Source organism: Cottoperca gobio, chromosome 4 (assembly GCF_900634415.1).
Source record: "Cottoperca gobio chromosome 4, fCotGob3.1, whole genome shotgun sequence".
Taxonomy (NCBI): domain Eukaryota; kingdom Metazoa; phylum Chordata; class Actinopteri; order Perciformes; family Bovichtidae; genus Cottoperca; species Cottoperca gobio.
The window spans coordinates 25844205-25858920 of record NC_041358.1 but is presented as its reverse complement, the minus strand read 5'-3'; the positions used below and the strand labels follow the sequence as shown (position 1 = coordinate 25858920).

The following is a 14716-nucleotide window of genomic DNA, read 5'->3' as shown; positions in this document are numbered from 1 at the left end:
CTGCATCTGGACGTGACCCAGCTAATACATATGAAGAGCTGCAATAGCCAGAGGACGTTATGTCATCTTGTTAACGACAGTCAGGTCACATGCATCGAGTTTAAAATCCCCTCAAACCCCCTGAACGGATCAGAGTTGTAAAACGTCAGAAATGAAATAAAAACGAATACTCTTGTTTGTAGTTTATAAATCATTGTCTTATCATAAAATACCACAGTAAAAGCTTTTGTATTCAATCTTTATACATACAGCCGGTGTGGTTTACTGGTATATAGTTTGATATGATTCATTTACAGCACATAGTTCTGAGTTATCATCCTCCACTGGCTTCTTGTTGGACACTGCACAGCAGAGAGATGCCTTTACTGATTTCAGGGAACATTTACAAGCTAAAGTTTGGCGTTGGTTTGCTGCTTGTTAACGCATGATGCTCCCTAATCTTCACTCTGCAAAGCCTTCTGTCTTTGCATTGACAGTAGGATAAATATTTTTAAGTGATCGTCTGAGACAACTGCTTGAGTTATTTGTGATTTGTATAATTTTACAGCAGAAGCTGCAGTGGCTTGGTGCAGTGCAGTGAGTAATTGGGTAAACAGTTTCCTGTGGTGATTCTGCCGGCACACTTTAAACTTTCTCTCTGCAGTTTCTAGGCTGTAACTATCTGAAATATAGAGAAATGATGTACTATTTTCTCTTCAATTTCATGTTCAGGAAACCGTTCATCCATCCAGAAATACATTCATCAGGGTGGCTTTATTTTAAGAAGCAAAACCTTTGCTTTAATTTTTCTCATTTCCAGGTCAAATGTTGTCCCATTTCCTCTTGAGATGTTATTGTTCCTCAAAATAACCTAAAACTGTCCCACTTAAAATACCGACAAAATACCTCTGACACAGTGTGAGTCATACCAATGCTTGCTTTCTTCTCATATTTGGAACCATTTTAGGACTTTCTTTACCACACAATAGCCTATAATAAGACCTGTAGGAGGCCATTGTTTTGTCAGGAAATAGAGAAAACGAAACAAAGTTCAAAGTTTAGCATTTATTATCAATGACGCGCTAATGCAAGTTCTTTTTTCTGGCTCGAGAGTCAGTCAACCACTTTGGTCCAGAACGAAATATCTCAACAACTGTTGCCATGCCAAATTTTGCCATGATCACAACTTTAGTGATCCTCAGACTTGTCCTCTGACATTTGTGGTTTTAAGTTTAATGTCTCAAACGGCTATTTGATCGATGCAAAAAAATAAATGATCCCCTTCAGAATGAACTGTTCATAAACTTTTCATCGAGTGCAATCATAAGGTATAAATGTTCTATTCCGATCAGCCTCAGCGGCACTTTGTGTTTAATGGTAATTAGCAAATGTAAGCGTGCTAATGTGATAAAATATGGTGAACAAAGTGAACATTGTTTCCGCCAAATATAATGATGTTAGCATTGTCACACTGGCATGCTGACATTAGCATTTAGCTCAAAGCATAGCTGTGCCCAGCTTTACAGGGTTACGAGCATGGCTGTAGAAGTCGACTAACTTTTATCCATAAACAACAAGTAAGTTTTTAATTAAATATTCTGTTGTCCGACATTACTACTGTATTGTACTGTTGGCCACTGAGCAACTTCTGGGTTTAATACTTTGGATTATTTCTATATTCACCGCTCAATTTCAGTAAGTAATCCTCCTACTACTTATAAACATGCTAGCAAACAAGTCTGAATATGCCTCTCTACTGTCAGTGAGCGTATCTCCTCTGGCTCATTCCAGTGTGGGAAGACTACAGGTACGAGGCTGCTGAAGAGAAAGGTAAAGTCAGAAGGGATGAATAAGAGAGACGTGTGTGAGCGAAGGAGGAGAAAGAAAAAACAGTGAAAGGGCAAGAAAACAAAAACACACCAATGAGGAGACCATGGGTGTTCAACACTACTGGCTGCTGCTGCTGTTGGTCGCCTGCCGCGAACGGATTACAGGTAGTGTGGTGGAGGAGTGGGCAGATTAGTGTGTGTGTGTGTATGTGGGTGTGTGTGTGTGTGTGTGTGTGTGTGTGTGTGTGTGTGTATGTGTGTGTGTATGTGTGTGTGTGTGTGTGTGTATGTGTGTGTGTGTGTGTGCGTATGTGTGTGTGTGTGTGTGTGTGTGTGTGTGTGTGTGTGTGTGTATGTGTGTGTGTGTGTGTGTGTATGTGTGTGTGTGTGTGTGTGTGTGTGTGTGTGTGTGTGTGTGTGTGTGTGTGCGTGTGCGTGTGTGTGTGCGTGTGTGTGTGTGTGTGTGTGTGTGTGTGTGTTTGTATGAATATGCAGTTTTAGCATTCTGTGGTGGACTGGCCTCTTCTGAGCTCAGACATGTCTAAACCTGCGCTGTCAGGAAAGCTGCAAACAGCAGCATTCATGCAAAACCTTCGAGTGATGTAGACGTAATGTTTGGCTTACTTAGTTGGGAGAAATGGGGTAAACGCGTTTATTAAGGGTTTAAGTAAGTGTGATTCACCCAGGAGGGGCAACAGTAATTAAGTAATAACAGCTTGTACAGGAAAGTACAAGCCTCTTCCAAGTCTTTCTCCAGTTAGTCAGCTCTTTCACAGTCAACACTCAATACCAGTCATGAGTCATACAGTATAAGGGCAGTCCAAATTTGGTCTGACGATGGCAAGGGGGTAAAATCACAAATTCTTTTTCAGTTGATTAGTTTCCATTGGCAACATGAATGTGCTCACCAAATCTCATGCCAATCTGAATATTGTTTTAACATTTGTCACAGATAAACAAAAAAACTAAAAGATTGCCAGTTCAATTAAGCTTTTACATGTGTGATATTAAACATCAAAATCAAGTATATGCTTTCAATTTTCATTTTGCAGTAAATATGCGAGGATCTAAAAGAAGTAATGAAGAATCACATGGAATATCATAAGTATGACTGCAAAATAGGCTGCGATTTTTCATATTTTATGCCAAAAATGATTTCCTAAATAACAAAACTCAGGTTTTACACTGGTTCTGTCTCACACAAATAATCAATATTGACATTTATTGGTGTGTTGTTTCTAATATTACTCTTAGTACAACTTGTTGATTTATAATAAAAAACAAAGCAATAAAAGAGTTAATAAATAAGTGAACATCAATAAAATAGGTCAACAAGATGTTGTTTTTTTATCACTGGCCTCAATCTTTACCAAATTAGTGACTAACCTGATTTAATGCTGTGCTGAATAAATCCAAGCATCTTCAGATTGAAGGAGTATTCATGTTTCAGTTTATTGTTCAATGTATATGTTCAATTTTCTCTTGCAATAACGTGAACAAATCTCGTAAGAATAACAATATGTCATCTGCATATAGGCTGATTTTAATGATTTGAGGTGCTTCAGTGATTGGTTCCCTTAATAAAAGGTGAAAGTGGACATCCTTGTTGATTAAGATTAATATCTATTACAATAACATGCAAGAATCTCAGAAGTATAACAATATGTCATCTGCATATAGGCTGATTTTATGATTTGAGGTGCTTCAGTGATTGGTTCCCTTAATAAAAGGTGATGGTGGAGATCTTCGTCTGGTTTTTCCTGTGAAGTGTGAAGCTCTGTGAAGTGACTTGAGTATCTTCCCTTGTGTCAGGTGCTGTGAGTGGCATCAGTCCATATATAAAGCATTACGAGGGCTTGTCATACGACAGGGAGGACCTTCACAGGAAGCACCTGAGAGCCAGGAGAGCCTCACACCCTCAGGAATACACACTGCAGCTAGACTTTACTGCTTTCCACAGGTAACTTCATATTTATCTAACCATGGCAACTGTTTCAAAAGCCCTCTTAATTAAGCACACACAGTCTGGCTAAATGTATAGTATTCTTCTGTTTCTACTCTTTATTCCTGTTCTTAAACCACATGTCAACAATGAATTATCCATATTTGTCTGCTGTTTGCAGATCTACATACCTTCTACTACACTACAAAGCTTTGACTACTTCTGTGAGCTGTTTGTGTTTGTGTTTGCTGCAGAACGTTCCGTCTGCATTTGAAACGCAACGCAGCAGCATTTTCCGAAGATTTCATGGTGTTCAGGAAAAATGTTTCTACATTGGCTGACCTCTCCCACATATATTCAGGAACACTAGAGGGTGGGTATGACAGGGATATTCTGCCCACTAGAGCTGGGAACAGTTTACCTGTGATTCATTTTTAAGTTTCTCTCCATATCTTATCTATTTATTCTGTCTGTCTGTCTCTGTGCCTCAGTTATTTCTGACATGTTATCTTGTCCTGGTCTTGACCTGGTCCTGCAGGTGAACATGGTTCAGCCTGTTATGGCTCGGTGTTACAGGGTCAGTTTGAGGGAACCATCCATACAGACAACGGGACCTATCACGTAGAGCCAGTACAAAGATACACCAGCAGCCAAACAGATCACCACTCTATCATCTACCACGAGGATGACATGGGTAAGACTACCTTTGGTTTTCAACCTAAGAAATACAGTTTTCACATATATTTTATAACTGCCCCCAGTGTCCAGGATGAAAAACTCTGAAGCTTGTGCATCTGCAGAACGAAATGATCCAAACACCCCATAACCTCAGCTGCTTTTCCTGGCCATTTTGTGATGATGGCAAGAACTCAACAAGAAATGTCTTTTCACAGTAGATTTCCCCCAACAGTTTGATTCATGACCCTCTTGGCAGTTTCGCGGAATAAGGAACTATGTATTTTCCTTCTGTTACTAATTCTCATTGCTCAATACTCATACACTGTCTGTACAGTATCGGCAGCATCAAGCTCTAGCACAAACTGTGGTTACTTAGAATCTATTTAGAGCTGTATAGGGGTGTTGGCACAGGACAAAGAAAAGATAAACTATAGATGGTGTGATTTCTGAAGAAGTTGGAGGAGAGATGGGGACTAGAGTAACAAGAAAGGTATGAAGAAGAGGAGGAGGAGGGGTAAAGTACAGGCAGGAGAAGGATATGAGTTTCTAAAGGGAAAGGAGAGAAAAAAGAGGAGCATGTAGAGGATCTTGCAAAGTTTGAAGGCGTTTAAAACAAACTCTCAGTTGGCTTATGCTTGTGTCAGCTTTTGGTTAGGCCAGATGGCAGTCATCAGAGAAAGCTGTCAAAGTGTTGTGTGTGTGTCAATGTGTACGTGCAGTTGTATTTCTATCTGCGTGTGTTTTACTGGCAACCCATTCACATTTGCATGGGAATAAGATTATTTCCAAGAAAGCATTTTCCTAAAAACATGCAGACTGCGCCAAACCCCCCCCCCCCCCCTTCAGTTTGTTCTTAAGTCTACACAGACTCTCTGGCTGCCTCCCTCCCGACAACCTCCCGCCATTTCTTCAACCCCTTTCATAACTGTTGCAACATTAACATGAGATAACGTTGCCGCTGACAACATCCTGTTCTTTCATTTACGCGCCTGCATATCTGCAGGAAACTGTAAAAGATTTGGCATATGATAATTCATTAAACAATCAATGCTTTCCTACAAGTGGTAAATTAGGACACGCGGGGGCTGACATAATGCTTCCACACCTGTATTTATTTCCACTTCCTGCGGTTGTCGTGTGATGGCAACAAAGGTTATTCATGGCCCTTTTCCCCCCCGCTGGGATAAAGGATGTTGGGAGATCTCTAAGATATGTGACACAGAGGATGGTCCAGGTCGACTATTATGAAACAAATACAATGTAATGACATCAGGATACCTGGTCACAATCACCATCTGCTTGGAAATAAATACTTTTGAAAAATTAAAGGTAGCATTCTACATTTTGAATGATAAAGGGCACACATATGAGGAACCCTATTATGACGTCACACATGACGAGTAGTACAGGAATATCCTCCGATGTGTCTAAAACACCACTGGGTCGATTCTCATAGAAATATGAAGCTGTTTATTTATCCGATTTTTATTTATTCCCCTGACGCAGCGAAAAATAATTGTGGAAATAATATGTTTTCAGAGCGCAGTGGTGCCGCTGTCGGGGTGTGTCTGAAATGGCCTTAATTCGTTCCATATGTGTCTCTGTTTCTGTGTGTACGTGTGTGTGTGTGTGTGTGTGTGTGTGTGTGTGTGTGTGTGTGTGTGTGTGTGTGTGTGTGTGATTTATGTGACCTTCTCTTTGAAGTTCAGCATGTAAGATGGGTAACTATTAACCTCGTACTTCCTGGAGATAAATCAAGTGTAACACAGATCCTTTAAATATCACTGGAAATCTCTTAATGTTTAACGCCAGGGCTGTTAATTGTTGCTTCAAACTGAAAGTGATTTTACACAGGAAGTAGTTTGTGATTTTCAAATCAAATCAAATGTATTCATAAAGCCCAGAATCACAAATGACACATTTGTCTCAGTGTGCTTTACAGACTGTACAGCATATGACTCCGTCTGTCCTTAGACTTAGGCACAAGGAGACAAATCACACAATCAAAGGGGGAAAATGTTAGAAACCTCAGGGAGAGCAACTGAATAGGGATCCCTCTCCCAGGACGGACAGACGTGCAATAGATGTCGTGTGTACAGGATAAACAACATCGTAAAATTACAACATGATGTGATCAAATATGAAAAAGATGGATCCAGGAGGATGTCACAAAAGCTTCCCGGTGCCTCCAAAAAAAGAAATATTAACGTGGACGTCAGGCAGGACCAGCAGGCGCAGCCAGACGTAACCTTTACTCGTGGAAACCTGCCACATGAGAGACACAGAACCTCCGGGGATGGTGCGTCAGATGCTGAGTTACTAACATGCATTTAAGGGACATGAATACATTTCATTGAACTTTTATTAAGATATAAATCATGCAAATCTGTCTAATCTTCAGGTTAACAATTATCTAACTGATTCTAAAAAAACACATCTATTTCTTCATGGTATTAATTGCCAAATAACATTATACAAGGATGGAGGATTTAAGAAATATCTCTTTGGAAAACTAGCTGAACTTTCTGTGTTGCAGCAATAAAGAAACAGCTGTTACAGTTGCGAGATCGCGTGATTGTTCCCGAACAGATAGCCATACAGTACCCGACCACGTGGAAAGCAGATTTATTTCTATAGAGGTTTCATCACTTGCTTAAATTGGGAGGATGTGGGTTTATATGGGATATCTTGACTACATAAAGCAGAAAATCTGGACTAAGCAGAAAATCTCCCACCAAGCGTGTGAATCATGTTATGTGTAAGATCTCTTAAACCCTGTGTTTAAATATATCAGAGGTTTAATCCAAAGCAATGAACATGTGTTCCTGAGGAGTGGTGTGCACTGACTCTCTCATGGGCCGGGGGGAAACGTCTATGACACACAGAGTTTAGAGTTGTGTTCTATTTAGGTTTAGGGTTTTTTTGCACTTAAAGTAACCACTTGAGGGCACTTAGCCTGACCAAAGGGTCACTCCTGAGGCAATGACTGGCAAAAATGTCCCACTGCAGTCGACATATCAGGCTTTTAAAAGACGCATTTCAACACTCGATGCATTTTTAGCTGCGACCAGCAAAACACAAGACATTTCCCCACCCTTTAGCAACCACAGTTTTTGCCCTAAGAACTATTTGTGTGGCAGTGACCTATAACAAAAAGGCACAAAACTTCTAAACAGATTCACGTACCATGGCCAAACTCATTAACCCTTGTGGGAGGCATCATTGCACTCTGTAGTAAAGTGTTTGTGAGGTTGTGTGTCTTTGTGTGGATGCATGTGCCTACGTGGTCGCAGCTATTGCAAATATAAATGCAATATTTTATGCCAGCTTTTTGCCTGCTCCAAAGAAACCAAACTGCAAGTGTGTGTGTGTGTGTGTGTGTGTGTGTGTGTGTGTGTGTGTGTGTGTGTGTGTGTGTGTGTGTGTGTGTGTGTGTGTTTTTACGTACCGTTACAGTACAGGTGCCAAGAGCGGCCAAAAAGGTGCCCAGCCCTTTAAAAGAAAATGTCTCCATGTGACTTTCTTCAAAATCATTCATCAAACTTGGAGCATACATATTTAATGGTTGCTTTGACATAAACTGCTCATGGGAGTGTTTGGATGCGTTGACTGCAGCCTGAACGAACACTGCACTAGTACGTGTGAAGCCCAAGAGCAAGAGTTAAAGGCTGAAGACGTAGTGTTGATATATGGTTGTGTAGAGAGATTGGGATTTTGTGTTGCTCAAAGATTCTGTCACTGTTATATAATCAAAGCTGGAATGAACATCAGCAGGCTGTGGTTTAAATGTTTGTCTTTTACATTACTCTTCACAGTTGAACTGGTTTCAACTTGAACAGCTGCTGAAATGTGACACTGATTGTTCATTGGGGAAATCGGTTTCTTCTCCAGTCAAGTCTTGCACTGAGAGTTTGTGAGCGACACAGGCCAGAAACATGTATCTCATGCAGTACGATGGAGAAGGAAGAGACACAGAAACAGACTGAGAGAGGGAGAACAGGGGCCAGTAGAAAGGTCTGGAATTAATTACGTCAGTGGGTCGACGCCCGGCATTTAGGCCTCCACCTCCACCTCCACCTCCACCCCCACAGCCCACTCCCACTCATGCCTTGTAGAGAACGAATGACTGGCTTGTGATTGGCTGCAGGACTGTCGTAGGATGGTGTGATCCAATCATGTGTTGCCTGTCGCTCACTGTTGGTCCATGTCTGAACCAGGGAGATGTTGCACACGCACATTCATACACGTGCACACGCTGTACATATGGGTCACATTGCCTAATTCTGCCACTCTCATATTACTGCAAATGACATGTGAAAGTGATTAATGTCATTTGACTCTACTGTAAATTGGGGAATCCAAAGCCCCATTGTTGTCCTTATGAATGTAGCTGGAGTAGCCTATTGTTGTCATTATTCTGAAACATTTAGCAGCAGTGTACTTTACACTACATTACATCCTTTTCTCTAGTTCCACAGTTCCTGACTATGAACTTAATACACTCTGTTGCAATAAAGTCCTTTTGGCTGCTTACATTTGTGTGGAATTCCACGTCTTTGCCAGTGCAACACGACGAGCCAACATATGCAAATGAAATGCCTCCCTCGACTGCAACGAGGCCGACGTCCCAGGGGTGTTGCAAATCACAGGGTGAAATCCAACCAGCAGCTATCGCAGCGTTTTCCACAGGCTGCCGCGTGGCTCCTGTTCAAGACCACAGCGCTGATTTCCAAATGTGGATCCTCTATTTATAAAGCTATCTGAGGATATGAGGGTGCTTGACGTGCTGATCACTAAGGAGCCGATTTAAATGGATATCTGCACTTAATTGTTTGAATTGTTCTGTAGAAGAAAGCATAGTTTAAGCAAGACATATTACAAATGTTTACAGTCACTCAAGTTTTCAGTTTGATGGCCTCAGTACAACAACCTGATATGTATTCATTGTGACTCATCACTTTTTCTTTGTCACTGGATTGCACAGCATGTGAAAGTGGACTTTTGTATCTTAAATCCAGATAGTAGTAAACTTAGCCTTCAGGAAACAAGCCATCTTTTCTGTGTTGTAAAGCAATAAAAGTCACATGACCACAGTGTCTTTACTTCCTTTCAAACGTGAAGACTTACTATGTTTAAAGGACCTTGAAGTGTCAGGAAAGACATCAGAAAACATCTGAACACAAATGCTCTTAATTCAAATCTCTTTATTGATTTGACATGGTGTCCTATCTGATCATGACCCTATTTGCCCAATATTGGCCACATTTGACCAAAGTGCATGGGCGATTCTCGTAACTCTAGATAATATCTGTGATTCCTGGGATGTTTCAATCAACATTTCGTCCCCCGATCAATACTCCTGGTTAAACTCACACACAGTTACAGTTTCAGAGCAAATTAATCATCTTTTCAAAGATCACTTGTGTGTTTATTTGAGTTTTATCATCAACAATGTTCTGTTTACTCAAACGTTGTTTAATCTCGGTTTAATTATTTATTATGATTGAGTAATAATAATAATATTGGTTGGGACTGTACGCCCACACGTGCGCCCACATCAGAGTCATGAAAGTGTCATAAAAGAGAAGATGTTTAAGGACAAATGTACTGGTGACTGTGTTGTCTGTGGGTTTCACCACCTCAGTCCTCTCAGACACTCTGTGACATGCACGTCTCATCTCTTTTTTGCAATTTCACTTGTCAGTAACTTTTGTCAATATTGACATGTTCCACAACGTTATCAGATTCTCGACAACTCAATCTTTCAGTTCATTTTAAGGAAACCATGATTAGGAAAAGTTCATTCACATTTCCCTGCATCGTAAACAAGAGAGACTGAAAGAAACCTACCTTTGAAGCGGCCGTAAAGTCTGAATATGAGTTTCTTATCATTTATATTCCTTAAGTTCGTCAGGGTTCACCAAACAAAAGAATCGGTTTTTTTATAAAACTTAATCCGCACTTTAACCGACGTAAACAATACTTTATCTTCCTGCGTTGTGCTGTAAGGTATGCTTGTTTTCAACAAAATAGAACTGTCCCCACTTTTCTCACATCTTTCCTTTTCGGCGTGCCTGCTGCCGAAGGCTTTCGTAGCATTTCTGCTGAGAAAGAGTTTTTGTGCAAAAGGTTTTTAAAGGCCTGTCCCAGATCGACGCCGGTTGAGTTCAGTGAGCAAATAAAATCCCCGGTGGATTAATCGCAGTTTTATGGTAAATGCACTTTTGGTGTCTCTTTCTCTATTCGTCGTGGGGCTTCGAACCGGGCGTGACAACAGCCGGATGACAAAGAAGAGTTGTGATCATATCAATATCTCTGCTTTCATCCCTTGTTTGTGTTTGTGCAGTCCTACCAGCCATGAGAATTGGCCTTGATGGATTCTGTGGTGCAGAACATCTGAACGTCCTCGCCCAGAGTCTCAGACCTGATGAGGTATGACAGACCAGGTGTCACACACACAAACACTCATCCTCGCTTTCTTCTTCTGTCCTCCTGCAATGCCATTAATAACCAATTAACTCCTCACCCAGAAACATTCCTTGAAGGGGATTGACCAGTGTGTCTGATTAATAAGTAAATATGTATTTATTTATGAGCGCTTTGATTTGTTTGGTAACTTTTATTTAGCCTGTTGAGTCACCAAGATCCAAACACAACATTCACTTCCTGCAGGATGCTGTGACAGAAAACGCTTCTTAAGGTACATCCAAACCCAGACGACCTTTACTACGATGATGAAATACACATCTGCCAACTCTATTTAGTTAATCTCCCCCTTGGGTTCTCTATTTATTGTTGACTTTTGACCTACTAGGTTGAAATCCCAGTGTTCATTGTCAACAATACATGTTGGAACATTAGTATGGATCCATTTATAACAACATACCTGCCGGTGGAGATCATTTCCACTGTTTGATTATGAAATGATCTGAACAGATGTTGTTCCTATTAGAGTGTAAATGCTGTGTTCATGTTCCTTCTCCCACTGGGGCGTACGGTGTCCCAGTTACCCTGACATCCTCTTTTGATTTACAGGAAGGTTTCATGAATGTTCACCTGCAAAATGAGGATGAATGTTAATCTAAGCAGAGGTTAAAGTACATGCTGGTGGTTCATTTCTGAATCCCTTTAAATTCTGTTGAGGTGTAATTCATCCTTTTTCGTGTTTCTGCAATTTGACCTACAGGAGGCCCCCGCCAGCCGGTGGAGGAGAACAGTCGACGAGTCAAAGACCAGCTGCCTGCTGCACCTCCATGCCGACCACCTCTACTACAAGAAGTTCAAGTCTGTTGAGGCCGTCTTGGCTCAGGTGACCAGCTCAGTCTTTAAACATCGTTACCTGCACCAAGGAGGTTGTGTTTTCGATGTTCATGAAACTTGGTGGAAGGCTGCAGCACGGGCCGAAGCAGAACCCACATCTTGTTTCTTTAGTGAAGTAACAAGGCTTCTGCCGGGAGTCAAAAGTGAAACACTTATTCCCGCTTTAGCTACTAAAAATAGAAGTGACTGAGGTTTGAAGTGATGCGTGATTCAATACAAAGAAAAGGCTGAAGCCGTGTGTCAGCCCCTTCAGAGAGAAGCACTTCGATGCTGCTGATACTTGAGCTGCCCGAGTACACAATGTACTCTGGAGCATCACAACAGGACATCCTGAGCTGAGCATGCTTTGTTTACAAATCTGTCTCTGAATGCACAGTACTGAGTACATGGTGACGCAATCAAAGTTCACCTGATGTAATTCAGTCCTTCAATCTTATCTTGATAAAAAAAACAAGTGAAACTATATGCCAGTAGCGTCATTTGGCACTAGACTTATCAAATACATCATGTGTTTGTATGTTTATCTCAGATTAAAGGAGCCACTTACTGGACAAAGACACCATTTTGATCATGATTAAAACATTTTCTGGCCGGTTTTCCTCTAACGAGCAACATTTAATGACATCTAATGACATCTAATTACATCTAATTACATCTAAAACTATTTGTTTTGAGGTAGTGCATTATTTACCATTGAGATATTCAACAATACTAAAGAAAAGGAGCAAGCTGGTGCTGCTGTGAGGCTGAATAAAGCGCCACATGCGCTGTGTGCGCCTGCACGGACGCACACAGCTGTCACATGGCAGCAGTAGGGAGGAGGTACTCAGTAGCACTTTGAGCCAAATAAGGCTCCGTGCCAGGTGTTAAGGCCTGGCACGGAGCCGAGAGTCCACGCGGTTGAACAAGCAGTACCTCAAGTGGGACACAATCCTGAATTAACAAATGCAAAATGTTGTTGAAGAATGCATTTCTGATTTCCTGGACTAAACGGAGGTCGGCTGACCTGCGGTGAACTCAGAGCGACACACTGGGCTAAGAGCGACTCTCCTGCTGGCGCCTGCGTTGCGTCAGTGCAGTGAGAAAGATAACAGTCTGTCTTCGGGGTCAGAGGACACACGAGATGCAATCCTTCACATAACTTGGACATAAACACCTTTGTAACATCCTCTGAATTAAAAACAATAAACAGTATTTGTTATTACATTCCATAGTTGACACAGATGTTTAATCTCATTATTTTAGATTGATGTTCTCAGCATCTGATCCAGGCTCTGCTTTTATTAATTAAGTCTCCATCATGGACAGTTATTGAGTAAGTAAGTCTGTCCTTAGATGATTTTTTGTGGCCGCACTATTATCCCCTCCAGCCTTCCTCCTGCTGCCCGTCCTCTCAACACCTCCTCACCTTAAACACACACACACTCGTTGTTCACTGGTTCAGTGCCAGACTGTACAGTTTGTACAGTACTGTAGCCGTGATGACATCTAAATGCTGCTGTCAATCACTGCTGGTTTCAGTGTCTCCTGCGTCAAAGGTGTCAAAATGTATATTTATGGAAATGTCCAGCATGCACCACTGTGTGTTCATGCTCCTGTTGTAGAGACTCAGACCTTCACATGGTTTCCACGTGCAAATCTGAACGTGTGACCGGCTGTGCCACCCGCCCTGCCTCACTATACAGATTACCTCACATGGTCCATTTATAAATCATGATAACACGACGATAACATTAACATTGAATCTACTTAACGTATCGGGTAGGTGTAGTGCAGCCCCCCCTCGCATATTTGGATCTGGCCCGCATATCAATTTAGTTTTAGCTGGAGAAGAATTGATGACCTTGCATCAAAGAGAAGATGTCAGGTGTCTGGAAATAGGCTTTGTTTTCTAAATATCTTGCCAACATTGATGCCCTTAATGTGATTCTCACTTCCAAGTGTGGAGCTTAGTGAAATTGAGTTTTACAAACCTGGTCTAAAGGATGAAATGTTAAATCTAGTGTGAAACATTGTTTTGTGTTTGTCATTGTATCGTCTTTTGGAGCTACGGTCGCCCTGAAAACACAGAAAACACATCGCAATGAAGAAGAAATTCACAACAAATTGGTGGATGTGTTTGTTTGTGTTTTATTTCTTTGCATTATATTTCTCTAAATGTTGCATATGTGCAAAGAAGATATCATGTTCTTTAGTCTCTCAGGGTCACGTAAACCTCAATCACCCAGCTGTTGTTAATGTTTCCTCACATAAATGTTTGTTGTTCTCAGGTCGCCTCCTACATGCGAGCTGTGAATGACATCTACGACAAGGTGGACTTCGATGGGATCAAGCTGATTAACTTCAAAGTGAAATCGCTCAATGTAAGATCCTTCTGCTCTCAGACGACACGATTGTGCCACATTAGAGTGACGCACTTCAGATGCATGTCTCTGATAACTCATCTTGACTTTCACACATTATACTCTTATAACACTGTAATAATAAGTGAAGACCTTGAGATAATTGAGATGATGCATCAGGCTCAGATAGTGTCTGTATGTCTTCTTCTACTGGTGAGAAAATGACAGACAGACGCTCAGCTTAGAGCTGTGTGTTGGTCCCTGTTTGTTAAGTAGTGCTGGCTGTCAGTACTTAATATTCTTAAGGTATTGACCGAAATAACCCAGTACCAACCCTTTGTACCCAGATCTAGGAAAAAAGGCATCAAATGAAGTATCTATCTATTAGTATCAGGTTCTCGTATCGTACATTTTTAAACGATACTGGACCTTAATGTCGAGTGAGCTCGGATCTTAGATCCAACAGTGTGTCTGCGTGTCTCTCTCCAGGTGATGACGGAGGAGGATAAGAACGATCCTCTGTACCCGCTGTACATCGGGCCCGAGAAACTGTTGAGTCTGTACTCTGAGAACAACTGGGGCAACTTCTGTCTGTCCTATCTGCTCACTAACAGAGACTACAGCGG

The 14716-nt window shown here is 41.3% G+C and overlaps 1 protein-coding gene across 1 annotated transcript in view; it reads left to right on the top strand.

Moving 5' to 3' along the window:
* The first annotated feature begins 1912 nt into the window (after positions 1-1912).
* Positions 1913-14716, top strand: part of LOC115007325 (disintegrin and metalloproteinase domain-containing protein 10) — a 28070-nt gene continuing 15266 nt past the window's right edge. The window contains exons 1-8 of the mRNA XM_029430134.1: positions 1913-1973; positions 3621-3768; positions 4005-4123; positions 4289-4444; positions 10775-10860; positions 11615-11737; positions 14019-14111; positions 14580-14716. The exon at positions 14580-14716 is cut by the window's right edge and continues 32 nt beyond it. Of these exons, the coding sequence (XP_029285994.1) occupies positions 1913-1973; positions 3621-3768; positions 4005-4123; positions 4289-4444; positions 10775-10860; positions 11615-11737; positions 14019-14111; positions 14580-14716 (923 nt within the window). The remainder of the gene's footprint in view (positions 1974-3620; positions 3769-4004; positions 4124-4288; positions 4445-10774; positions 10861-11614; positions 11738-14018; positions 14112-14579) is intronic.